The sequence below is a fragment of the Phascolarctos cinereus genome, unplaced genomic scaffold, assembly GCF_003287225.1.
Source record: "Phascolarctos cinereus isolate Bilbo 61053 unplaced genomic scaffold, phaCin_HiC Scaffold_4;HRSCAF=312, whole genome shotgun sequence".
Taxonomy (NCBI): domain Eukaryota; kingdom Metazoa; phylum Chordata; class Mammalia; order Diprotodontia; family Phascolarctidae; genus Phascolarctos; species Phascolarctos cinereus.
In genome coordinates, this window is record NW_027555847.1 from 3,152,695 (window position 1) to 3,177,825 (window position 25,131).

The following is a 25,131-nucleotide window of genomic DNA, read 5'->3' on the forward strand; positions in this document are numbered from 1 at the left end:
CGCCGTCTTGTTGGCTGGCCTCTGCCCTGTGCGCTGATTGGCCGCGCCGGGGCCGGCCCGCCCTTCCGCTTCTGCTCATGCTTTCCTCCGCTTGCATCATTCTGCCGGGGTCGTCCCAGCTGCGGGCTTGCCGCAGGTGAGTCCCCCGGGCCTGGCGGAGGGAGGGCGGCCCTTGGCCTGGGGGCCACTTGTCTCTCGGGGTCTTCTTTGCGGCCCTGGGCGCTACACGTGGACGGAACGGGAAGCCGTAGGGCTCAGAAAGGGGGGAAACTGAGGTCCCGAAAAGTTCAGCCGCGTGGTCCCTCAGGCTTTGCTGGAGGGAGGGGCTTTCCTCACCAGGAGTGCCCTGGCCCAGTGACGTTAAAGGTCTGGGCTCTTCCCCCCTCCCCACCAGGGTGCCGACAGGTGCACGTCCCTGCTGGCTCATCCCAGGCCAGCCAGCTCCCGCTGCGTGCCTCAGTTTCTCTTTCTGTAAAGTGGGGGTCATAAGAGCAGTGCTCTCCAGGGTAGGGGTGAAGGGTAGAGGGGTTAATGACACTTGTGAAGCAGCCACAACCCGAGCAACAGCGGGCATCCTCCTGGGCATCCCCCCGGGCATCCTCAGCCCAGGGCAGGAGTCTCACTCGGGGCCAGGGCTTTGCAGGCACTTGCTTCTTTACTCTTTTGGAAGGCCGGGTTAGCTCAGCCCTACGGTGTGCCAGGCCCCGCCCTCTTGTGGCCCCTCCCGGCGCCCCCGGGGTGGGGGAGGGGCAGCAGGAAGGCCCCCCCCCATCCTCCCCCCCTCAGTATCCAGGCCCAGAGCTGGTGCCGGTGCGGTCCCGGCTCTGCGCGCCCAGCCCGTGCTGGGCACTGCCCCGTGGTTCCTGGACGCTATGGTGTCAGTATAGCTCGCCAGGCTGTGAAGATGGGCCCAGAGCAAGCAGGCGCAGTGATATATGCGTGGGGGCTGCGTCCCCCTGGCAGCCCCTACAGCCCGGTCACTGGGACACGCCAATGGGCAGAGCTCGGGCCGGGGCTGCCACCGACGGGGGCTTGGAAGAGAGGCCGCAGGCGGCAGGAACAGAGAGCAGAGCTGGGTAGCGGGGACTAACGCCACTGTGCAGGGGGCGGGTCCAAGCTTCCCCAACAGGTCTCTTCTGGCTTGGGAGAGAGACCGGGAGCTGAGACAGGGAGGGAGCTGCAAGACCCCCGAGAATGTGCCCCACATGCAGCAGGAGGGGGCCAGAAGCAGATCTTGGAGTTGGGGGAGGGGGTCAGCCATGGGGAGGAGGGACTTGCTTAGGGACCCCCAGCCAGCCAGGCTGTGAGAAAACCAGTCCCTGCGGCTTCCTCCAGAGGTCTTAGCCTGTGTCTCTGGGCCAGATCTGGGCCCTCTTCAGACTCTTAGACCCCCTGGCTTCTCTGCTTTTGACAGTGAGGGGTTCTCCCTACCCACCTGCCCTGCCCGAGGCTAGGGCATTGGAGTCAGAACACCTGGCCATGTGACCCTGGCCAAGTCACATAAACTCAGCACCTTCGGTTTCCTTGTCTGTTAAATGAGGGGGCTGAGCTCAGTGGCCATGATGGTCCCATCGGGGCTGAGATCTAGAGTCCTGTGCTTCTCTGCAGAAATAGGCAGTGTTCTAGGTTTTTAGGTCGCAGCTCTGACTGCAAGCCTCCAGGTGGGAGCTGGTGTCCAGTGGGGCAGGACCAGAGCTCGAGCTGGATATCAGAGCTGGACATTGAAGCCGTGGAAGGCCATGGGATTACCAGGGGCGACCAGATAAGAGAGGCTAGGGTTGAAGAGGGAACCCTGGGGGTTGGGGTAAGAGGGAGGACAGCACAGAAGGACAGAGCCTGTCCAAGAGATGCCCCCGAGGCAGCATCAGCACGTAAGGAGGCCCATGGGTTGTCACCGGCACCCTTTCAGGGCCAGCTGAAGCCTCCATCTGCTGGCCTGCTGGGAATTGGTCTGATTTGGGCAGTTTTCTGCCTCTGCCCTTGCTCTTAGCTTATCACAGACCCTGCCCCCAGTGGACCGTAGGCTGCACTCCTTCATCATCGATTTAGGGGAGCACCCTGGCCCTGTAGAGGGCCTCGAGGCCAGTCCCCTTTTGAGAGGTCTGGGATTCAGCCCCAGGCCTTTGAACTGACCCCAGAGTCCTACTGGGGCTGATGAAATAGGTGAAATAATTCAGTGAGGTTTTCTCTGGGAAAATGCCTGGACATCCCGGGTCTGCTTGCTAGCTGGTTCTGTGCTGTGTTCTAGATGGCTGAAGTTGGGGCAGGAGGTTTGGGGGGTGGGGAAGCCCTGGTCATCAGCAGAGAGGGGCACATGCACTCCTCAAGGATGGGGACAGAAAGGAGATGGCAAATGGGCCCACCCAGTGAAGGTGGCTGAGAACCTGAGGCAGTCTTTGGTGCCCCATATGCAAGAGGTATCTAATAAATGCTCGTGGATTGGATGGAATGGCTCAGCAGAAGGCAGGAGCACTCCCACTGAGGAAGAGGTGCTTGGCCTGGCCTCCAGCCTCCGTCTTATGGTATCCTTTGGACAGTGACCACAGAGGGGTCTCTTGGCTTGAGGTGGGTCACGATGCCTGGGCTAAAGCAGGAGCTGCTGCGTTTTCAGCAGCCCTTGTGTGGGAGACAGCCGGTATTTCTATAAAGTAGAAATCATGTTTCCAAGAGGAAGAGAGCTTTCTTTTATAAGATTAAGTACATCACAATAGTTTGCAAAGGGCTGCATGCTCAGGAACACGCTCATTTTGCAGATGAACTGATAAGCAGCTGGTAGAATTTGAAGCCAGGTTTCCCTGCCTCTGTGTGGGGCATGCCATGCTCTGGACAGCTTCTTGAATTGAAGCCTCAGTTATTTGGTGACACTGGATAGTATTTCTAGGAAGGCAGCTGTGCTCAGAGTGGTCCTTGGGTTCTTGGTAGGGTCCAGATGTGGGGACCCGGCTGCACTGTCTCATCCAGCAGGATGCTTGGCCAGGGTTCCCTGGGGCAGCTGCCCCTCAGCTGAGGGTCCTCCCATGTTCTAGCACGAGGGCCCCCATGTGCCAGCTCCGGCTCTCGTTCCTGGATGGCGGGGTGTCTGTGGGATTGATCCGCTAGGCTGCATTTCTGGCTGGCTCTGTTCTTGCCCAGCCCCATTGACAGCCACATGTTGAGGGTAGGGAGTGGGCAAGGACAAAGAGTGATGCACAGCTCTTCTCTCTAGCAACAAAATGGTCCAGCAGGTCCCAGAAAACATCAGCTTTCCTGCCGAGGAAGAGAAAATCTTGGAGTTCTGGACGCATTTCAATTGTTTCCAGGAATGCTTGAAGCAGTCCAAAAACAGACCCCGGTGAGTGGACGAGTGCAGCAGGGCCGTGAGCTTGTTTCCTTGAAAATTAATCTGAGTGGCTCACAGCTACCTCAGGCCTTTTCAGCCCAGCTCTGAACGAGGCCTCTCCAGAAGTGCCGGTCATGTTCTGTCCTGAGCCCCGAAGGTGTTCCCTTGCTTGGGCAGGGGCTGGTGTCCACGCTCCAGATCCTGGCTTTCAGGCCCTCCCTTCCCTGGGCTCCCTCCCTCTCTTGCTCCTGTCCAGATCTCCTACCTCTTAGGGTCGTGAGAGCAGGGTGTGTTCTCTGCACCACCTGCTGATGACAGATGCTCTCATAGGCACAGCTTTGCTGACTCTTGCGTTGTCACTTTCTTACATTGTTTCTAGTTCTTTCCCCAGCCAGACCAGAAACTCCCTGAGGGAAAGCCTGGCCAGCCTGGCGGGGGTCGCTTCTCCTCCCTTGTGCAAATTGGGGGTGTTTGTTAGCCATTTATTTGTCATGAGCATTCCAAACTCGAGTCTTGCTTCGGGCCCCCTTACCACTGCCATGGGCCCTGGGTCTGGATGTCAGTCCTGACATGCTTTAGAAGGACAGGATGATGTTCTCTTTCTCCTCATTGTCTACCACAGATATACCTTCTACGATGGGCCTCCGTTCGCAACGGGGCTTCCTCACTATGGACACATCCTTGCAGGCACCATCAAAGACATCGTCACCAGATACGCTCACCAGAGTGGATTCCATGTGGACAGAAGATTTGGCTGGGACTGCCATGGCTTACCTGTGGTACGCTGAGGCTCCAGTCTCACTGGCAGTGCACTTCTCCCAGGTTCTGTTGACTTCCTGGCACCATGCTGTGGCCTCTAGCAGGCGCTCTCTGGGGCCTCTCCTGGTCCAGTGGAACATGGATGTGGGGGCTCGTGGCATTAGAGCCACAGACCCCAGATGGCAAGAGAGGGGCCACAGCAGCCAGGCTCGGTCCCAGTGTGGCTTCTCTTTTCAGGAATATGAGATAGACAAGTCCCTGGGAATCAGAGGGCCAGAGGACGTGGCCAAGATGGGCATTGCTGAGTACAATCGCCAGTGCAGAGGGATCGTGATGAGATACTCAGCTGAGTGGAAGGTAGCGAGAGTTGGGGGGGCTTGGAGACTCTCCCCAGTGTCTGACGCGGTGAGAGCCCTTGTGCCTCTGCGGAGGGAGAGTCCTGCGTGGCGTATCCCTGTCATGAAGTTGTAGCAACAGCAGCAGTGCCCCCGAGCTAGTCAGTGGCCAGGAGAGGTCTTGAACCCGGGTCCAGAGTTCTCTCTGATATGCCATGCTTTAAAAAGAGAGCAGGAAGTCCATGCCTACCCCTTTCACTTTTTAAAAAATTTATCTCATGTTTAATTCATGCAATAGAACATGCATTTCCATAACATAGCAGAATTTTTAAATTTTTTTACATGAAACTGTAAATCTCTCATGTACAACTTGTTCCTTTTAAATATATGATAAAGATATCACGTAACGTTCTTTCTTTCCTCCCCCTGCCTCCCCCTAGAGATAGCTACCACTAGACACGAATGTGTGTATGTGTAGAAATCATTCTGTGTATGCTTCTGTTTATCAGCTCTTTCTCTGGATGCAGAGAGCATCTTCCTTAATTTGGGGGTTTATAATAGAGGGACTTATTTGCTCAAAGATGTTCTTAGAACAAAATTGCTGTTACCATATATGATGTTTTCACTGTTCTGCCCTCGTTATTTTATGTAAGTCTTTCCACGTTTTTGTAAAGTCATTGAACTCATCATTTCTTATAACACAGTAATATTCATCATATCCCATAACTTGTTCAGCCACTCCCCAGTGGGTGGGCATTCCCTCAGTTTCCAGTCCTTTCCCCTCCTTTAGCAGGAGGTCCCAGGCTCACCCACCAGCCCGTGAGCACTAGCTCCCTCCCGTAGGTAGGCAGATGACAGAGCCTGGGGACCTCTCCTGGAGAGGGCAGACACCACTGCTAATGACCTTGTTCCTGCTTCACCAGGTCACCATCTCCAGGCTGGGCCGCTGGATTGACTTTGAGAACGACTATAAAACCCTGTACCCCGAGTTCATGGAGTCAGTGTGGTGAGTTGGGGGCTCGTGCTGGGCCATGGCTAGGCCTCTCAGAAGCTCGAGGCTTGGGACAGCAGGCCAGGCCACTGGGGCTCCCCTGGTAGGTGAGGTTTTTGTCGGTACAGCCCCACCCTACCTACTAGTCCCCTGGCCCCTCCCTGCCTTCCTCAACACATGGGTTTGTCCATCGGGGCCAAATGATCCGTTGGCCACCCTCCCCTGTCCGTGCTTGGCTAGGCCAATACAAACATTGCAGGGGAGGAAGACGAGGCCCCTGCATCTTGGTGGCTGTGGGCTTGTTGGCCGGAGAGAGTAGTCTGGGCAGGCTGCCCTTTCCTGGTAAAGCTGGTGGGCTTCCTGTGTCCCCAGGTGGGTGTTCCGGCAACTCTATGACAAAGGCCTAGTTTACCGTGGTGTGAAGGTGATGCCCTTCTCGACGGCCTGCAGCACTCCTCTCTCCAACTTTGAGTCTCACCAGAACTATAAGGTAGGCTGGGGGGATATGGAGGTGAGTTGGGCTGGTCAGAATGGCCAAGCAGCACACCTCTCACACGTTGCTTTAGTAGAGAGAGCCGAGCCAAAACTCCAGGTGCAGCCTGCCTGCGAGGAGTCCAGGGGGTCTCGGCTCAGGGACAGAGGTGCTCTTCAGTGGGAGGACCCTGGACCGTTTTTGAGCTCTGTCCATTTCTTTTGGGCTCTTACTCACCTCCCGTTCATCATCTCCATCTAGAGGTGTGAATATGCTGCCATATCACAGCTCATTTGCTCCTGCTCTTGATACATGGTTCATTTCCGGCTTATTGCCCTTGGGTATGCGTGCGTGCGTGTGCGCGTGTGTGTGTGTGTGTGTGTGTGTGTGTGTGTGTGTGTGTGTGTGAAGGTACAGGGGGTCCTTCTGTCATTGAATTCCCTGAGGCATATGCCCGTGATGGGGTGGCAGAACCGAACAGGAGGAGTTGGGTGACAGTTGATACACGTGCACAGCGCGTCTCCCCTGGGCTGTAAGGCACTACTCATGGACCCAGTTCCACCATGACTAGCCCAGGAACCGAACCGGGTCTGTTTGTGACCCTCCTAGGACATGTGGACCCCTGCCCCCTGGGGCTGGTGAGCCTGACCTTGCCCTGGAGCTGGGCCCTAAGGACCAGCTGGGGCATTGCTTTTCTTTGGCATTGACTTTGTTTGACTGTTACTGCTACCTTTGATATCCCTTTGAGCTGCATTTCTTTTATTGGTGATTCAAAACCTTTTTACTATGTGGTTGTGGACAATTTGTGTTTCTTGAAAACTCTCCATACACCCTTAGGCTACTAATCTGTTGGGGAATGTCTCTCTGGCTTGGTGATAGGTGTCCATTGACCCTGGATTTTGGGTGTCAGACTTTTAGTAGCTGTTTGGCCAAAAGGATTTATGTAAAGCCAGAAACTGCATCATGATTTGTGATGGAGAAGCACTGGGTGCTTGCCCAGTGAGATCAAGGGAAAGCGAGGGTGCCTGCTGTTGTCTGTGCTGACGTGTGGCATTTGGAGTTGGGAATGGGAATTGGTCCAGCCATGGTGACAGAAAGGGGCTGTCTATGCCCCAGAGGCTCCAAACCGCTGCCCCAGTGAGAGCCCAGTGCTGGTGAACACAGATGTGCCTGGTGATGGGCGTGAGGGAACATGGTGTGCACGTGGGAAGGTAGAGACAGGTGTGGTAAATGAAGGTGATGGCACACTCTTGGGCCAGCATCCGTGAGACAGGGAGAAAGCCCGGTAGGCTCCCATGAAGTGAGGCAGAGCAGAGGGAGTAGGAATTTACCCACCAGGGAGAATTCAGTCATTATCAGTCAGTAAAGGTTGATCAAGCATCTGCTGTGTGCCTGGCACTGTGCTGAACACTGGCTATACAAGAGGAGGCGGTCCCTGTCCTGGGGGAGTTCCCAGTCTAGTGGGAGAGGCAGTAAGCAAACAAACAGCTGTAAACAAGCTCTGTAGAGCATGAATAGGAAATCAGGAACAGAGGGAAAGGACTGGGATGAGAGGGGCTGGGGAAGGCTTTCTGTAGGAGGTGGGACTTTAGCTGGGATTGAAGGAAGGAGGGAGACACAGGAGAGCTCGGAGCAAACCCGTCGGGCGGTGCTCAGTGCCTGACAGCTGAGGTTCAGGTACCTACAATCGGCAGTCAGGGTTAGCGGGAAGTCAGGTGTGGTGTGCTTGAGCAGTGTTCAGCTTTTGGCTTGGGAAGAGAGGAATCTACTTGGAGATAAGGTTGCCTGGCCCCATGCCTGTTCCGGGGGTCCCTCCTCCCAGGGTCTGGAGTCAGTCATGGAGCAGCTCGGGGCTCCTTCAGGGGCCCGTGGGCCTGGCTCTGTCAGCCTCTGCGCCTCGCCTGGGGTAGGACCTCTTCTGACTGATGCGTGAGAAGCCAAACCTGGGATTTGGGAGCTAGAGTTGTTGCCAGGATGGTGTGTCCTCAGCTACAGCCAAGATTTGGTGTTTATTTTGTATGTGCTTTTTGCAAAGGAGCCATGTCAAAAGGACTTTGGGCTTATGGGAAGGCACAGGCGGGAGTGACCCAGGAGGTGAAGGCTTGTGTGGCTGGTCTAAAATGCAGGCCTTTTCCCTCATCCATGACCTTCACTTACAGGGAAACCTCCAAGAAGGCAGCGAGAGCCTCTGAGGAGGGAAAGTGGGGCCTGTCAAGTACAGGGGCTAAACAGACCCCTCCCCGCCACGGGAGACCCGTTGGCCTCTTTTTTGTTTTTGTTTTTTTGTTTTTGTTAGAATGGATAAAGCTACTCTGAGAGGAGTGATGCAGCCCAGCTTGGAGGCCCATCCGTGTTTGTCTGTGTGGGGTTGGGCAAGTCCCTTGTGGGCTTTGGCGTCTTCATTTGTGAAGTGGACAGCTCGGTCCTAAGATTGGAAGGCTCCAGGGAAATGGTGTTTGTACAAGGGCTCGACAAATGTTAGCACTTGTGACCTATTCTACTTCTTGTTCAGGAATAAGCTAAGGAACTGACCTTTCTCTTGTCCTCCTCTCCATAGACTGGAGCCACAAAAACCAGTCAGGGACAAGTAGTTAAAGAGCAGAGCCGCCTGCTAGAGATGATTGTTTATTACAGGACATTAGGAAAGTGGGAGCTGACTACATTTGGTACGCTTTGTTTCCTGAGGCAGACCTGTGTATGATAAATTGTATAAACTTTTTTACAAAACATTTAAAAGGAAAAAAAATTAGGGTAAGCTTTAATTATTTGGAAAAGCATTTTCCCTGATGACCAGAGATTAATGAGGCATTGCATCTGATTCATTCTTTGTACTTGACAATCGCCCTAAATGTGTTCTGTGCTTGGGAAACAAATAGAATAAAAAATAAGGTGCTGAGTTTGCCATCTAAAAACTGATACGTTGCACCCCTTTTCAAGATAATTTCTCCCTCCTGTTGCTTCTTCATTTCAGGATGTTCAAGATCCCTCAGTCTTTGTCACTTTCCCTTTGGAGGAAGATGAAGCTGTGTCTCTGGTTGCGTGGACCACCACGCCCTGGACTCTGCCCAGCAACCTGGCCCTCTGTGTGAATCCAGATCTTCAGTATGTGAAGCTGCAAGGTAAGTACGGGGTGTCCTCACTTGGCAGCCCCAGTTGCCAAGATAGAGGGGGGCTGCTGGGGGCAGGGCTGCAGCTTCGGTGGGGGGGAGCTCCAGGATGAGCATCACAGGCCAGTCCCAGTGGGCAGCTCCTTACAGAAAGCCCCAAATGACCATATGGTCAGCAGGAACTGTTGGTCATTATCAGGGGGCTGGGGGAGGCAGGATGCAGCCCCTGGGGCTTGCTCCGGGCTTTCTCCTAAAGTGGATGTTGAGAAAGCTGCCCTTGGGTTCATCAAAGCAATCCATCCACTAGCTTTTATCAAGTACCTACTGTGTGCCAGAGAGCATGAGAAGGAAGCAGTCCCTCATGGCTGGAGCTTTCTCTCTGATGTTAACTCCCAGTGCTGCTTGTTACTCTATTATTCTAATGGATGGACAACAAGTGAACGTGTGATTAATACAAAGGGAACAGAGATGCCATGGTGGCTCTGGCCAGTGGTAGGTCCACATTTATTAAGCTCCATGTGCTAAGTGCCTCTGGTCACACCCAGTCTCCTGCTGTATACCCAGCATAGTCCCCTGGGGCCAGCCTCCCCCTCTGGAGGCCTTTGGGCCCCATCCTTTGTGTCTCCCTCCGCTCACTCTTCAGTCTCCCCCCAGGGTCTGGTGAGGGTCTCCCCTTTCCTAAGGCCAAACTAAACACGGCCTCTGCTGGCTGGCCCGTCACTCTGGCTCTAGCATCCCTGCACTCCACGCTGCAGCAGCCCTCCTACCCCACCCCCTCAGTCTTCAAGCCCAGTGCCAGCCAGTCTCTTTCCTGAGGCATTGACCCTCGATGAAGGAAGGGATGGAGCCTCCGACTCGGTCTTTGGACACCCCTGCAGGCTCTTGCTCATAACTGGTCCCATAGATACGTGTGTGTGTGTGTGTATGTATGTGTGTGTGTGTGTGTGCGTGTGCGCGCAGAGAACATGGCACCAGACACCTGGCCCCATTCCACTTGAGAATTCTCTTACCGGTGACACAGATTTGCTAGGGAAGATTGATCCCTTCTTTATGGAAGATGAATTCCAAAAAGCTGCGTTCCCTACTGGCTTTTTAAAAACAGGCCGCTCTCCTAAGAGGTTCTGTCTCCTCAGCCTCAGCCTGCTTCCCACCCTACCAGTCTCTGGGTGTGATCGCCCAGGCTCCAGGTGAGGGTGAATGTGTCCGAATAGACGGTCCTCAGTAGAGCGAGGGCCCTGCACTACAGGGCCTCTTCCCTAAACGTCCCGGCCCCTGGGGAGGCTTCAGTCCCCCATCTTCGCTTGGTCTGGCTGGTCGGAGGGCAGGCTGGTCACTCTTCAGCCTTTCCACCGCCGACGGGCGGACTCAGTCATGAGGGTCGGATCTGGAAGGACTCCAAGGCATCCTCTGGCACAGCCTGGTAAAACCAAGGCCCCACGCGTTTCCTGCTGATTGATTGCCCTTTGTGGGGAGGCCAGCACACCCGGGAGAGGAGAGCCCTTGGCGTATGGAGGTCCAAGTGCCTCAGGCCAGTTGGCCTCGTTTTTGAGTCCGTGTCACGAGGCCGTGTCCTTTAGGTGACCTGAGCTATGAGGCATCGCCTTCCCACGAGCTTTGGTTTTCTCCCCACCCTCCCTGCTTGGGGCCTGAGGCTGATCCCGGCTTTAGGGACCTGCCGGCTGGCAGTTTTGTGCCCGTAACTGACCCCTGCTTCCCTTGGCTGGTTTTCCAGATGCCGCTATGGGAAGGATCCTGATCTTGATGGAAGCCAGATTGGGGGCCCTGTACAAGTCAGAGAGTGACTATGTGATCCTTGAGAGGTGAGTGCAGGGGTCCCAGTGGATCCGCCATCTGTGCCTGCCTGCCATGTCCTTCAGGGGTTGGCTGCCCTGACGGGTGCGGGAGTTGCGTCACCTCTCTTAGTGCCGCCGTCCCATTTTATAGAAACTGAAAAGGAGCCTCGCACCTATTACTTTCGTTTTCACTGAAAACTCATTGTTCTCTCCTAGGTTTCCTGGCATTTCTCTCAAAGGCAAGCACTACAAGCCAATGTTTGAGTATTTTGTGAAGGTGAGATGGCATCTGGCTTCTCTGCGGCCCTTTTCTTCCACCCTCATTTGGTTCAGCCTGGAGTGACGCAGCTGAGGGCCAGCCCTCGGGCCTTGGCTTCTGGATCAGAGGAGTGGCAGGAGCAGGAGGAAGAGCCAGGCCGGGCTGAGCCTCAGGCTTCTGTCACCAGCCCATTTAGCCTTGGCCAGGTCCCCCTTGGGGCCCAGACTGCTCAGGAAGGGAGAGGCCGCACTGTGGCTGGCTAGTCAGACAGACTGGCCCAGGGACCCTCAGCCCCTCTGCCCTAGACCTGGGGACAGAGGTGGTCACGTAAGCGCCTGTGTGTGCTCTTGGGGGGTCAGATTCCATGTCAGCTGACTCATCCTGGCGTCTTCCTTATCCCCTCACAGAGGCAGGTCTCCTTTCCCCAGGCACTGGGGGGACCTTGGCTGCTGAGTCCAAGCCCTCCTCCCCCATCCTGCTGAGGAGGAAGCGGGCCCAGCGGGGGAGGGTGACACCAGGCCCTGGCAGCCACCTTGCCCATAGTTGGCTTCAGAAGATGGACTCCAGGGGTCTGGCCAGCTGGCTGCTCATCTTGGGGCAGTCTGGAGGCACTGGGGGGCCAGGAGGCAATACTGGAGAAGCTACAGCCCTGGGTGTCAGGCTCTGTTCTGGTTTGTTTTTTCTTTTTGGTGAGGCAGTTGGGCTTAAGTGACTTGCGCAGGGTCACACAGAGAGTAAGTATCTAGTGTCTGAGGTCTGAACTCAGGTCTTCCTGACTCCAAGGCCAGAGCTCCATCCACTGCGCCACTGAGCTGCCCCTGGCGGTCTCCATTCTGGACCCCTGTGTTGGGAAGGATGTGGGGATGTGTGAGCACGCCCTGGGAGCCCAGCAGCTTGGATGTGGGCTGGGGGAGGGAGAGAGGGGACACAAAGGCAGCGAGGTGGTTCAGTGTGTAGAGTGCTAAGAGACTTGAGTTCAAATCTGGCCTCAGATGCTTATTGGCTAGTGACCCTGGGCAAGTCCGTGAACTGCCGCCTGCCTCAGTTTCCTCTTCTGTAAAATAAGGAAAATAACGGCACTCACCTCCCAGGGTTGTTATCGGGATTAGATGAGATCGTATTTGTAGGGCACTTGGCACAGTACCTGGCACACAGTAGGGACTTCATCCCTTTGCTTCCTCTTCTTCCTCCTTCTTACTTTACTCCTTCCTTCCCTCTCTTTCCTTCCTTCCTTCCGTCCCTCCCTCCCTCGCCTCCCTAGTTTTCCTTCCTTCCCTCTCTCCCTCTCTTTCCTTCCCTCCCTCCCCTTCCTTTCCTCCTTCCTCCCTCTTTTTCCTTCCTTCCTTCCTTCCTTCTCCCTCTCTTTCCTTCCTTCCTTCCTCCCCTCCCTTCCCCTCAGAGAGTCTCCTGGCTCACTCACATTCCAAGTCCAGCCCCCATCACTGTTTTGTCCCAGTGGAGCCTGGGGGTGGGCCTGACAAGAGCCTCCCTCCCCCGGCTGCTGTCCTGGGGTGAGAGGTGGGAAGCTGCCTCAAGAGGCAGTGGACGGCCCCTGTCCCTGAGAACAGGTCAGGCTGGAGGGCCTCAAAGGACTTTCCCACTTGGGATTTCTGGGACTCCTTCGGGCGTGGTTCTGCACGGGCTGGTCGATGCTGGTGATGCCGCAGACTTGGGGTTTCGGCCAGCTTTGAGAGAAAGCATGTTTCTTATTCGTTTGGTCCTCACAAAGCTGCTGATGTTCCCGTATCATCAGCGCCCTGACCATGGCCACCTTCTTGCCTCCTCTACAGTGTAAAGAAAATGGCGCCTTCACCGTGCTCGTGGACAGCTTTGTGAAGGAAGAGGAGGGCACTGGCGTGGTGCACAGTGCGCCGTACTTCGGGGCTGTGAGTGTGAGGCCGTCACGGGGCCCCCGAGCTGGGGGGAGGATGGTGCGCCAGCAGCAGATCACTTCCCCCTGTGCTGCGCGGCTCTTGTGTGCACACAGGCGGCAGCAGGTCGGGCCCCCGCCCCCCTTAGACTGTGAGCCCCTCGAGGGCAGGGGCTGGCTTCCGGCCGTGCTCTGTGTTCCCAGAGCACTGTGCTTGTTGACATAGAGAGTCCCACAGGAGATGAAGTCCGAGGCCAGAGTAGTGCTAGAAGAGCCACGCGGGGCCTTCCCGAGTGTGGGTAACAGGCAGGCGAGTCTCCCCAGAGTCTGCTGCAAGTGGGGTCCGGGAGGGAGGAGCTCTCTCCCTGGGCTGTAGGACCGGCGGCCTGGATGTCCAGGTAGGGGTCAGGAGTTCTGCGTCCATCTCAGGAGAAATGGTGGGGATGAGGCTGGAAGATGCAGAGAAACGGTTCCAGGGAGAAAGAAGGGGTGCTTGGGCAGGCTTCAGAAGACAGAAAAGCAGGGCAGGTGGCTGAGCCACCGACCAGGGTTGTAGGACAAACAAAGAAAGATGAGGCACGTGAAGCGGAGGGGAGAGGAGCAGGCTAACGATGACGGGGCCCAGCACGTTGCCCTGCCAAGTCAGGTACCTGGAAGGAACTGGTACAAGGTGCCGGTGCCAGAGGAACAGGAGGAAGATGGGAAGAGGCACTGGAGTGGGAGTGGCCTGGGCAGGGTGAGCTCCTGGTCTGGGGCCCCAGGCCAGCTCAGCACAGGCAGCCGGGGGCAGTGGGAGAAATCCGGCCAGCTTCCTTCCCAGGCTGGACAGGGGTGGCCTTCCCAAGGTGGGTCATCCCACAGGGTGGCCAACCATCCCTCAGGTGGAAGAGCCGTGTAGAGTCAAGCCCCTGGGCGCATACGTCACTCGTTGCAGGGGTCCAGCATCCCCTCTCTCCTCAGCCCCTTCACTTCGTTAAGTTTACTCCCAGTGTGTCCTTTTTCAGGACGATTACCGAATCTGCATGGACTCCAATGTTATCCAGAAAGATTCTGTCCCAATTTGTCCTGTTGATGCCTCCGGCTGCTTCACGTCCGAGGTCACCGATTTTGCAGGGCAGTACGTGAAGGTAAAGAGTCCAGGAAAACATGGCAGCTTTCTCTGGCTCTAGCTGACGGGTTTGCCTTCAGGTTTTTGCCTGTGTTTCTTTCTTAATTGGGAAGTTAATCGTGTGTAGTGTCTAGAGGTGCTGGCGCATTAGACTAGAAAGCCCTGCGCTGATGGGTGTTTTCTGCCTGTGCTAGAGGCCTCTTGGAGAGGGGGCGCGAGCCCACGGTGGCAGCGCTGCACATAGGAATATGTCCCCCTTCTGTCTGGTCAGAGACCGTCAGGGTGAGAGCCTGGGCCCGCGGGGAAGATGGCGTCCCTAGAGTTCCCTCCCCTCTGTAGATGCCCCTGGGAGCAGGAGCTGGGCTGGGGAGGGGCCCCTGCCAGTTCTCCCCTCCCACCTTGTAGTGTGCCAGCACAAATCTTCCCAAACCAACATCCAGGAAGGAGAAGCTTAGGCTTAGTTGCAAAGAGAACCAGGTGTGATTAAGAATGTGGACATCTCGTTCTTAAAGCGCCTCCTTTCAGCAGACAATATTGTGGCCCCTTTGGGGGTGAGAGCTGGGCTCAGATCCGGGGGGCGGAGGGGCAGGAGAGAGGCGCTGGGCATCTGGACTCTGACCATGGCCTTGCTGTGCTGGGAGGAGAGGTGAGTGCAGGAGACAGTGGAAGAGACGGGGAGGAGGAAAAGGCAAGCTGGCTCTGGCCGTACCATATGAAATGCTTCAGGACGGCCTAGGTGGAAGTGACGGGCAGACTGCTTGTCCCGCCCCCAGCCCGCCCCATCTTTCCAGTGCTCTTCGGTCCTGTGACCTGGCCTCCGGGCAGCAACTCCATCTCCTGACCCCAGGCCTGGACCAATGACAATGCCACCTAAATGTAGAGCCTTCCTTCTGTTTATTCACTATGTCCTCTTTATCCCATCTGGAACTTATTGGACTGGACAGCCTGGCACGTGGTAGGGAGCTGATAAATGTTTTATCGACCAGCGGGCTGGCTCTGGATGGGCCTGCAGGCGAGAGCTCAGGGCTGGTTCCATGATGTGACAGTTGAATCCACGTGAGGTGATGAGATCATTGGAGGAGATGGGCCCAGGACAGAGCGCTGGGCACACAGCCTCCATCCCCTTCCCCGCCTCCATCAGAGGAGAGCTGCCGTGGGCGATGACCTCGTGGAAGAGGCTGGTGGGGTTGGTCAGACAGGTGGGGAGAGCGTCAGGAGCCAGAAGGAGGAGGAGAGCTCAGATAGCTGGGGGGTGGCAGCCAGAGCACTGGGGCCTCGAGCCAGAAGGGCCAAGTGGCTGTGTGACTGGTCTGAGTCTGTTTCTTCATCTGTAAAATGGAGACAGTAAGTGCCCCAGCCTCGTAGGGTGGTGGGGAGGATCAGACACCATGGTCTCTATGAAGTCCACCCTGGCTGCTGTTAAGTCCCTTTTCCTGTGGACACCGTCACCCTTGGCCAGTCACCCCGACCTGATGTCTCACAGTCACGTCAGACCCTCAGGCTCTCTCTACACCTCATGTGTGGTGTCTCTGCCCCTTTGCCCCTCCCCGTTTTGGCCTCCTCTGCCTCCTGTCCTGATCACTGTCCCCACCACTTCTTGGGTCGAGGGTGACCGAAAGCTGGGAACGGCAGAGAGGTCCAGTGGTCATGAGCAGCCTAGAGCTGATCCCTGGGGGGGATTTTGGCACGAGAAGTCATGGAAGGGGAGCTTGCCCAGAACAGGTGTCCTTGGAATGGGGAGGGGAGGCCAGCCCCTGCCCCCCAATCAGGAGTCTGCTCCGCTACAGGCCCACGGTGCCACGGGAGGACTCTGTGTCCTCACCTGATGAGGTGCTTGCAGGGCCTCCCACTGCCTCCTCTCCCTCGTGGCTGGCTCTGTGTCCCAGCGTCCCTTTTGTGTCCTGTCTTTTCTCCCAGGACGCTGATAAGAACATCATCCGGGCCATCAAGGAGCGTGGCCGACTGCTCCTCGCCAGCACCTTCAGCCACAGCTACCCCTTCTGCTGGAGGTGAGCTGGGCGGGGGATGGTCTTCCCTTCCTCCTCAGGCTGCCAGCCCTTAGCTGTGATGGGCCCTTACTACTGAGATGGGCGGAGCATTTGGGGGACTCTGAGGTGTGCTGTAACAGCCTGGGCATGTCATCAGAGGGGTACTCCTTGTGGGGGGCAGGGGGCAGTGATCCCAGGGATGCGGGAGGGCCCCACGGGTGTGGGCAGACATTCCCTCTGCCAGGTCTTAGTAAGAGCCGCCCTGACCGGCCAGAGCTGATCAGAGGTGCCACCAGACGTCCCTGTCTAGCACACAGTAAGCACCTAATTAATGCGTCTTGGTTTGTCAGCTAGCTCGTTGGGAGGCTGCTTAGGGACAGCCAAGTCCCAGCCCGTGTCCCCTTTGGGCAATGCCAGGAGCTCTTTTGACCCTTTCCCTTCGTCCAGGCCTCAGGGTCCCTGGGCACTGGGACCTTAAGGAGGGAAGGGCCCCTGCAGCTCCCGGGGCAGCATCTCACTGGCCTCTTCAGCTGCTCGTCCCAGGGCCCAGGCTGCTTGGGGTCCGTCAGGCAGTCTTATGTAAACGGATGCTTTCTCCATGCCTTCTGTTGCTAGCCTACGGCCTGCTCCTGGCGCAAGGTAGCAGCTCTGCCCGAGCTGAGGCGGGGGTGCTGGCGTAGGTCCGGGTGCGAGGTGGAGTTCGCAAAGCACCTGGGGGAGACCGACCAGAGCCGAAAACAGCCATGGTTCTGGGTCAAGACGGATCGTGGCTGACGTTCTGCGCCATTGTTCTGTCTGCGTCCTCAGGTCCGACACGCCACTGATTTACAAAGCCGTCCCCAGCTGGTTCATCAGAGTGGAGCACATGGTGGCCAAACTTCTGGAGAACAATGACCAGTGTTATTGGTGAGCCTTGAATGGGCCTCCCCGGGCAGACAGCGGGGCCAGGCCGTCCAGCTGCCCTGGAGCCTGTGGTCCTAGTCATGACGCTCCATCTGTGTGTCTGGCCTTGTTTGTCTCTGTCTTTCTAGGTCTCTTTTTCCTCACACTCTTGCTGTGAGACACACACACACACACACACACACACACACAGAGAGGTGCGCACAGAAGTGGCAGAGGCCCACTTAGAGACTTGAGTCAGGACAAACTTCCTGACAAACGTGAGCCATCCCAAGAGCTGCTAGGCTAGTCCCTTCCTCCTGGGGGTCTTTCAGAAGAAGCTGACCACACACTTTAGAGAAGACGTCTCTTCCCCTGGAACACCCTCTCTGGCGGTGTCTCTGCCCTCGTGATCCGGATTTCTCCTGCAGGGTTCCCGAGTTTGTGAGGGAAAAGCGCTTTGGGAATTGGCTCAAAGATGCCCGCGACTGGGCCATCTCCAGAAACAGATATTGGGGCACCCCGATCCCGCTGTGGGTCAGTGATGACTTGGAAGAGGTAAGGGTGCAGTGAGGAGCCTCCCATCCCCGGGGCCCTCAGGGAGCTGTGTAGACGGCGGCCTGTTGGGCCCCTCCATCCTGTACTGTGGCAGATGGAGGCTTTCCCCACTCTCAGAGGACTCTTCTCTCCCTCTGTGTCGACCCCATCCTGGCATCCTCCGGCCTTGGGGAGGTTCTCATGGTGGCTGTGGCCATGAGGCTGGCTCTAGCCAGTGGAGCACACTGCCCGCCTCTGAGAAACGAGCCTGGCCATTTCCCAACGGGGTTGGGGGTCACGATTGTTCATTTGCAAGAGGATCACCTTCCTTGGTGAGAGCTCGTGCTCAGCATCAGAACTCGCGGCCACGTCCTGCTCAGTGATTCTGATGTGGCACTACATGGTCTTGGGCAGGTGGTCTGCATCGGGTCAGTGGCGGAGCTGGAAGACTTGACGGGGACCAAGATCTCGGATCTCCACAGGGAGAGGTCAGTGTGGGGCCCTGAGAGGGCTCTGAGTTGTGGGCTTGGTCCAGAGCCCACTGGTGCCTGCCCTCCTCGGTTCTAACGAATAGTGCTCGCTCTCACTCCCACAGCGTTGACCACCTGACAATCCCATCCCGCCGAGGAAAGAGCCCCTTGCGTCGAGTGCCCGAGGTTTTCGACTGCTGGTTCGAGAGCGGGAGCATGCCCTACGCCCAGGTCCACTACCCCTTCGAGAACAAGCGGGAGTTTGAAGAAGCCTTTCCTGCCGACTTCATCGCCGAAGGCATCGACCAGACGCGCGGATGGTGAGTAAGAGGCGCGGTCTCTGGCGAGATCACGCTTTGTGTCTTTGTGTCGCCCTGCTATTGCCACACGGGCCACTGGGGCCTCAGGGAACCAGAGAATAGAGGAGAGCAGGGCAGGCGCCTTCCGCTTCCCTGTCCATGGACACAAGCCCAGAAGTGAGGCTGAGCCGCACCCCCCAGGAGTGCCCGCTGAGGCTTCTCATCTCTGGCCATCCCACTGGTGATCGGTCCTGGGCCCTGGGTTGTCAGGGTGCCTGATCTCATCCCCACGCAGGGCCTGGAGCCCATCTTCCTGCTGCTGAAGGTCTGAGCGTGAATCACTCTGCCCAAGGTCATCTTCCCTTGTTCCAGATGGCCCTGGCATCCCAGCTTTCCCATGGCTCTGTCCTGGTGGCTCATAGTGCACTGGGCCTGGAGTCAGAGAGAGCCGAGTTCAAATCCAGCTTCAGACACTTCCTAACTACATGACTCTGGGCAAGGCCCTTCACCTCTGACTGCCTCCATTTCCTCCCCTGTAAAATGGACATGATCTCAGCACCTCCCGCTAGGGTCATTATTGTGAGGCTTAGTGGAGATCGTATTTGTAGAAGTGCTTAGCACCAGGCCTTAGAGCCAGGCACATAGTAGGTGCTTAAGAAAGACTCATTCCCTTCACCATTCAGACAGAGGGTTCTTAGTTTTTTCCGAAACCCCTCTGGTCCGAGGTGACCCCCGACCCCCCGGGAGCACTGCGAGGGGGCGGCCTCCCTGCCGCTGAGCTCGGCCTTTGAAGGGCTGCATGTCGGGGCTGCCTTCCAGGCCTGCTGACGCCACTGTCCGCTTCCCAGGTTTTACACTCTGCTGGTGCTGTCCAGTGCCCTCTTTGGGAAGCCTCCCTTCAAGAACGTGATTGTGAACGGGCTGGTCCTGGCCAGGTACGGAGCCTTTGTCTTACCTTGATAGGTAGTGACCCACATGATGTCCTCTGCAGGGGCCGGTCCCATGGCGAGGCCGAGGGCTGGCGCACAGAGGGCCTGGGCAAGGCAAGGAAGGCCGCCAGCCCGGCCCTGTCCCCTGGGAGGCTGCGCTGGCGGATCGGAAGGTTTCGTGGTGGCGGTCGGTGGGTTCTCCTGGGTCCTCACTTGACTCCGCATGGGTCCGTGGGAGTCTCCCCTTGGTTCTCTGCGTCCGTAGCTCATGCTTCTCGCAGAAGCATCACGTGCTATAGTGACTTCGGCCCTTTCCTGGTCACTGGGCATCCGCTTGGTTGGTGTACATGTGTGCCCCCACCACACACGGGTCAGAGAGAGGACCAGGCTCATAGGAAGGGTTTGGAAGAGCGTTTAAAAAACTCCTCTCGGGAGTGAGCTTCGGGAGGGCCTCCAGGGCGGGAATTTGGGTCTGAGGCTCCCACAGGGCTGTGACCCTGCTTTTGTTTTTCCAGCGATGGTCAGAAAATGAGCAAACGGAAGAAGAACTACCCTGATCCGGCAGGGATCGTCAGCAAGTATGGCGCCGATGCCCTGCGGTGAGAGTCGCTAGCCTTGCTCCCTGCTCGGTGCTTCTGACACATTTTGTCTGGCTTCACTTACGCCCCAGGGGACGCCCACACGGTCTCTTTGTCTGTTGCTTTCTGGGAGCGTGGACCATAAGTATAGACAGTTAGCAAGCCTTTATTAAGCAGTCCATGTGCCAGGCACAGACTCAGTGCATCAGCTCTCAGGGAGCTTACAGTCTAGGCGTTCACAAGAGAATAGAGGCTGAGGAAGGCATCCTAGCAGCTGGGGTGGAGGTGTGGCCAAGGCCTCATTGCAGAGATAGAACCCAGGGATTCTGAGAGGCCAAGGTGAGGCAGGAGGGCATTCCAGGCAGAGGGCATGACCATTGCAAAGACGTGGAGGTAGGTGATGGCATGATGTTCTGAGAACAGCCAGAAGTCCCATGGAGGCAGATCATAGAGTGCTTGAGTGTGTGGATGGGGATGGAGCATGAGGAGATGGCGGGCAGGGGCCGGACAGCAAAGAGCTTCCAACGTCACACAGGTGGCTGAGTAGCTGATCCTGGAAATGGTGGAAATGGCAAGATTTGTCCGCTTATTATGTAGTGGGGCAGGGAGAGTGAGCAGCGGAGGGCGATTCTGAGGTCGTGGGCTCAGATGCCTGGGAGGATGGGAGCGCCTAAAGACATGAGAGTCTGAGATGTGCACAGGTGTGGGTACTGCTTCTGGGCTGCACATCAGGGTGCTCTGGTGAGGGGCTGATGAGGTCACCAGGGGAGGGCATGGAGAGGAAAGGGCAGCCGGGACAGACCCTCAGGGCTGGGCCAAGGGGTCAGCAGGCTGGTCAGGAGAGAACCAGAGAGCAGGGCACTGGAAACGTGGAGAGGAGAGGGTGACCAGAGGTCCAGAGCGTGAAGGGCCGCGGAGGCAATGGGCCAGTTTCTATTGGATGAGGTTGGGACCAGGCAGCAGAAGGTCTTTTGGGGCCGGGGGCCCTGTGGGCCTGTTTGCAGGCAGCAATGTCGGGGGGGGGGCGGTCCTAAGGAGCCAGGTTTACAGGAGCTGCTGTGGGCCACGGGAGGGTCAGTTACTCAAGGGGATCACCTTGCAGAGGCGAGGGCCCAGTCTGGGTCCTGGAATGCCACATCGTAGGGTTTGTGGCCTCCTCCTGCCTGTAAGACAACACGTGGGTCGGTGTGGAGGTGAGGGATGGCGGGGGCCTCGGGACGGGGACAGGCGACCCGGGCATGAACATGGCGGGTTCCCAAGAGGCCGGGCTAAGCCTGCCCACGGTGCCCACCCCACCTGCAGGGGTCGAGACCTCCGGGGCGTGGGGAAAGGTGGCAGAGAAGAGTGAGATGGGAAGAGAGGAGGAACGGTAGCAGATGGGGAGTGGAGGGCACATGGCGGTGCCGCCTCATTCAGACGAGCTGGTGGGAAGCTCCACATCCCCTTCCCTGCCCACCGCCTCTGGTCAGGCCGGTGGAGGGCTCTCCTGGACTCTGCTTACCCCTCCAGTGTCTGAATTGTTCAGCCTACCCATCTTTTGGGTCCTGGCTCCATCCTTCAACATTTGTTTGTGCGATCAGTGTGGCATCGAGGCCTTTGACCAAGGCATTAATACAAAGATTCACTGGCACACCAGGGCCAAGCACAGAGGCCTCCTTTCCAAGGGGCATCAGACCATTAACGGTGGCGCTGGACGCCCCTCACTTTTGTCAACATCACGACAAACTCGATGGTTCACGCTCCCCACACTGTGTCAGAAGTGGAAGTGAGGGTGGTCCAGGATGGCCTCTAGAGAAGCACACACGCGTTGCATGTCCCTACACGGGTGGTCCCTCTGCTGACACAGGTTGCAGCCCTTCCAAACCTGGTCTTTACTTGTCACTGTGGCTGACTGATGGCTCCGTGTGGGGGCACCCCAGAGGGAAGGCCCCACCCCAACCAAGCCTGGCTAGCCTGGCCAGGGCAGTGACAGCTTTCTTCCGTCGTTGCAGGCTGTACCTCATTAACTCCCCTGTGGTCCGAGCGGAGAACCTACGATTTAAAGAGGAGGGGGTCCGAGACGTCCTCAAAGATGTCCTCCTTCCGTGGTACAATGCCTACCGCTTTCTCATTCAGAATGTCCTTCGTCTTCATAAGGTGCGTGCCGGGGTGGGGCTGTGCCGGGTGTGCTGAAGAAGGTGTGGCCGGGGGCCTCTGCCAGCCTAGGGGTGAAAGCCACATCAGCACGAGAGACGCACGGGGGCCTTTGGCCTCTCTGAGAAAGACTAGGTTGGTGGAGGGGGTGAAGGGGGTCTGGAAGGACTTCTGGGCTGGGAGAGGGGGCCCCGAGCATCCCCCAGAGGCTTCTGGGTGACCCGGGGCAAATCATCAGACTCCTCTGATCTTTTTCTTTTTCTTTACCTCTCACCTGAGCAAGGTAAGCTCCCTAGGAGCTTAGGGGACCGGGAGAGCCTTGTTGGGTTTGTGTCTGCTGGGTGGGAGAGGTGGGGGAGGGGGCCATGTCCACATCTGGGTGTATGCCCATGGTGAGAGGAGAATGTTTGGAGTGGTCGGAGTTGGCCTGTGAGCCAAATCCCCTTTAGGGAAGCTTAGAATCCCGTGAAGCAGAAGGAAGGAGGGAGGGCACTCCAGGCATGGGCTGCAGCCTGTGCAAAGGCCAAGAGGCGAGAGATAAGGCTGAGTGCAGAGAATAATGGAGCAGCCACTGTGGGTGGAGCACAGAATGTGTGAAGGAGAGCTTTGTGCCCTGTGTGTGAGCTGAGTGCGAGCTCATGTTTGGCCTCAGAGGGAGGAGTAGCCAATACGCAATGTGTTGGACCCCGGGCAGGGAGTCTGGAGGCAGTAGCCCAAGGAGCGATGATAAGATGTTGTGGAGGGACTCTGTGCCTCCCAGAGTGCTGGGTGCAGAGAGTGGGAAGAGTGGGGGCCCCACAGGGAGATCCAGGGTGCCCGGAAACCCCTGGAAACCTTGGCCCCCACTGGCCCAGTCAGAGAGAAGCGTCACGTGCACTTTGACCAGGCTGTCTCTTCATGGAGAACAAGGCAAATCCTTCCCAGGCATCCCCTCGGGATGTCGCCCATCCCACAGGGGTCCTGTTCTCAGTGATGAGGAGCCTCCTCCCTGCAGCTGGGCCCCTGAAGGCACTGTCTCTTAGAGCCCCTCGGGCACCGGTGCCTGGCACAGCCTCCAGTTAGGAAGGCCTTAGATGGGCCAAGCTGAGTCCCTTCCGAGGGCTCATTCCTGCTTGCCTCCCCAGCTCTGGGCAGGCCATCAGGGGTGCTGGGGACTCCCTGCTCGCATTTCCATAGGCTGCTGGGCCCAGCTCCTGTTAGTCCCAGGGAGCTCTGCAGGTTTAGAGGCCCCGCCTTGGTCCAGGAGCCCTCCCTTCAGAGCTCATTCCTTACTCAGGACACAGCTGGCAACCACCTCGGGCTGGCCGGCCTCTCCCTTAGACCACCCCAGGCTGGCCGGCCCCCCCTTAGACTGCCCGGGGCTGACTGGCCCCCCCCTTAGACCGCTCCAAGCTGACTGGACCCCAACTTAGACCACTCTGGCTCGTGGGGGTCAGAGACATGCCTGCCATCTGCCCTGGGGCCGGGCCTGTCCCCCTCTTAATCCTTGAGCACTGGGGTGCTCTGTGCACAGGACTTCTGGCCAGACGCCATCTCCGGTGTCCTCGGATCTCTCTGTCTCTGTCTCTTTCCTGTGAATCTCTCTGTCCTGTTCTGCTTCTCAGATTCTCTGCTTCTGTCCCTCTTACTCCCTCCCCTCATCTCTCTACTGGTAGACTGACCCAATGGGACTGTTCTGCGACTTTCTGGTCCTTCTCCAGTTTCCCAGGTCCTGGGGTGCCTGGGCTGTGCTGCTTCCTGCTGCCCCGCCAGCTTGGCCCTGCCTCTTTCAAGGCTTTTCGGAGGCTCCCTTGGCTGCTGCACATCCTGTCCCCTTCTCCTCCACGTTGCTTCCTCCGCAGATCCCAAGGAGTCCAGGGTGATAGACGCTCAGGCCTCGTTCTTGCTGTGTGACCAGCTGCTGCTTTTTCCCCTCGTCCGCTTCCCTGGAGAAGTCTTTTGGCACAGGTCCTCCGAGGTCCTTGTTTTGGGTGGCCCTTCACATCCTTCTTCCCTCCCCTGCCGGGTGATGATGCAATGCTCCTTTCTCCCTCAGTGGGGTCCGGTGTTCTAGGATTGTAGGATATTGTATAACAATAGGCCTTTGTTCCTGGGAGAAGTTTGGGATCGTTAAGTGATCTTGCATTTTTCTCAACGCAGTCCTGCCTGCTCTCCTCTTAATTTGGGGCTATCCTGTCCACTCGTACTGTCTGTGTACAATGCAGGTACTGACCAATAGCCTGTGTAGCGTGGGACAGTTTGCGTAATGCCTTTATCCACTTGGTGTTGTCTGTGTGGATGGTCGTGGCTTCTGGGGCTTGGCATAGCAAGCACGGCGCCCTGCCACAGGCGCGTCCACGGGACCTCGCCGTCCTTTTAGCACCTTGCATCACCTCCAGAACTGTGTTGAGCCCCTTGGCAGACAGCCATCTCCCTGGTTTTTGCCTTGCCTGACGTTAATGACATCCTCGGCCAAGATGGTCTCTGGTCTTTCAGGGAAGCTTGAATAACGTCATGTGTGGTTGGGCATTAGCTTGTTGGACCCACCTTTGAAGCAGCCTTTCACTCTGCCAGGTCATGTGGCTTTTCGAATTGGCAGAGGAGGGCAGAGAGATCTTATGTGATCTGCACCTTTCAGACATTCAGTGTAAAGATGTGGCTGCCTTCCCAAGACCCTTTGCAGAATCTCTCTGTGGGTGGGAAGGCGGGCATTTAAGCTGCTCGCCTTGTTTGTCTTGGGTGCCAACCTCCTTTCACTATGAAAAAAGTTCAAGAATTTTCCCACAGTTTTTGTCTCTTGTCCCCTTCCAACTTCTTGGGAATCTACCCAAACCTGCCTCACCATCGTTGCCCGTCCGCACCTCCCTCCCGTTGCCCGTCTGCACCTCCCTCTGTTTGCCTGTCCGCACCTCCCTCCCATCATGAGCTACCCTGATCCAGGGCCTTTCTGCATCTCTGTCCTCACTGGCACTGCCTTCATCTGTTCGATAAGGACACCGAGGACTGGGCAGAGTCCAGACTCTGGTGACTTCTCTTGTCCCTGACAGGGAGAGCCATTGTGAGACTGTCTTGTGTTTGGTGTCTTCCTTTAGTTGGGACTAGGGTCCATGTGACCTCGCTTAGCGGGCTCTACCGGCTTCCCCTCGTCTGCCGTCTTTCTCCAGACTTCACAGCTGGGACTTGGGTTGGCTCTGATCACTCCGTGTCTCTGTGCACTTGGCAGTTGAGGAAAGTGTTTGCTGACTGGAGTCTCTTGTAGGCCTCTTCTGTCTCTCTCAGAACCATTTGTGCCTCATCCGGGTCCCTTCTGTCTCCCATTTTTAATG

The 25,131-nt window shown here is 57.1% G+C and overlaps 1 protein-coding gene and 1 non-coding gene across 3 annotated transcripts in view; both read left to right on the forward strand.

The window, feature by feature from the left end:
• Positions 1-51: 51 nt before the first annotated feature.
• Positions 52-25,131, forward strand: part of IARS1 (isoleucyl-tRNA synthetase 1) — a 38,741-nt gene continuing 13,661 nt past the window's right edge. The window contains exons 1-19 of one of the 2 annotated variants that reach the window (XM_020964424.2): positions 52-136; positions 3,206-3,331; positions 3,942-4,098; positions 4,316-4,435; positions 5,337-5,419; positions 5,777-5,894; positions 8,848-8,995; positions 10,716-10,803; positions 10,993-11,053; positions 12,826-12,921; positions 13,910-14,032; positions 15,931-16,022; positions 16,809-16,907; positions 17,312-17,438; positions 17,832-17,905; positions 18,013-18,207; positions 19,035-19,121; positions 19,631-19,714; positions 21,685-21,829. In XM_020964424.2, coding sequence (XP_020820083.1) covers positions 78-136; positions 3,206-3,331; positions 3,942-4,098; positions 4,316-4,435; positions 5,337-5,419; positions 5,777-5,894; positions 8,848-8,995; positions 10,716-10,803; positions 10,993-11,053; positions 12,826-12,921; positions 13,910-14,032; positions 15,931-16,022; positions 16,809-16,907; positions 17,312-17,438; positions 17,832-17,905; positions 18,013-18,207; positions 19,035-19,121; positions 19,631-19,714; positions 21,685-21,829 — 2,082 coding nt within the window. In that variant the 5' untranslated portion in view covers positions 52-77. The remainder of the gene's footprint in view (positions 137-3,205; positions 3,332-3,941; positions 4,099-4,315; positions 4,436-5,336; positions 5,420-5,776; positions 5,895-8,847; positions 8,996-10,715; positions 10,804-10,992; positions 11,054-12,825; positions 12,922-13,909; positions 14,033-15,930; positions 16,023-16,808; positions 16,908-17,311; positions 17,439-17,831; positions 17,906-18,012; positions 18,208-19,034; positions 19,122-19,630; positions 19,715-21,684; positions 21,830-25,131) is intronic. The other variant, XM_078152010.1, reaches the window with a different exon arrangement.
• Positions 852-991, forward strand: LOC144457363 (small nucleolar RNA SNORA84). The gene has a single exon (XR_013486669.1). It is a non-coding gene; the product is annotated as a small nucleolar RNA SNORA84 (small nucleolar RNA).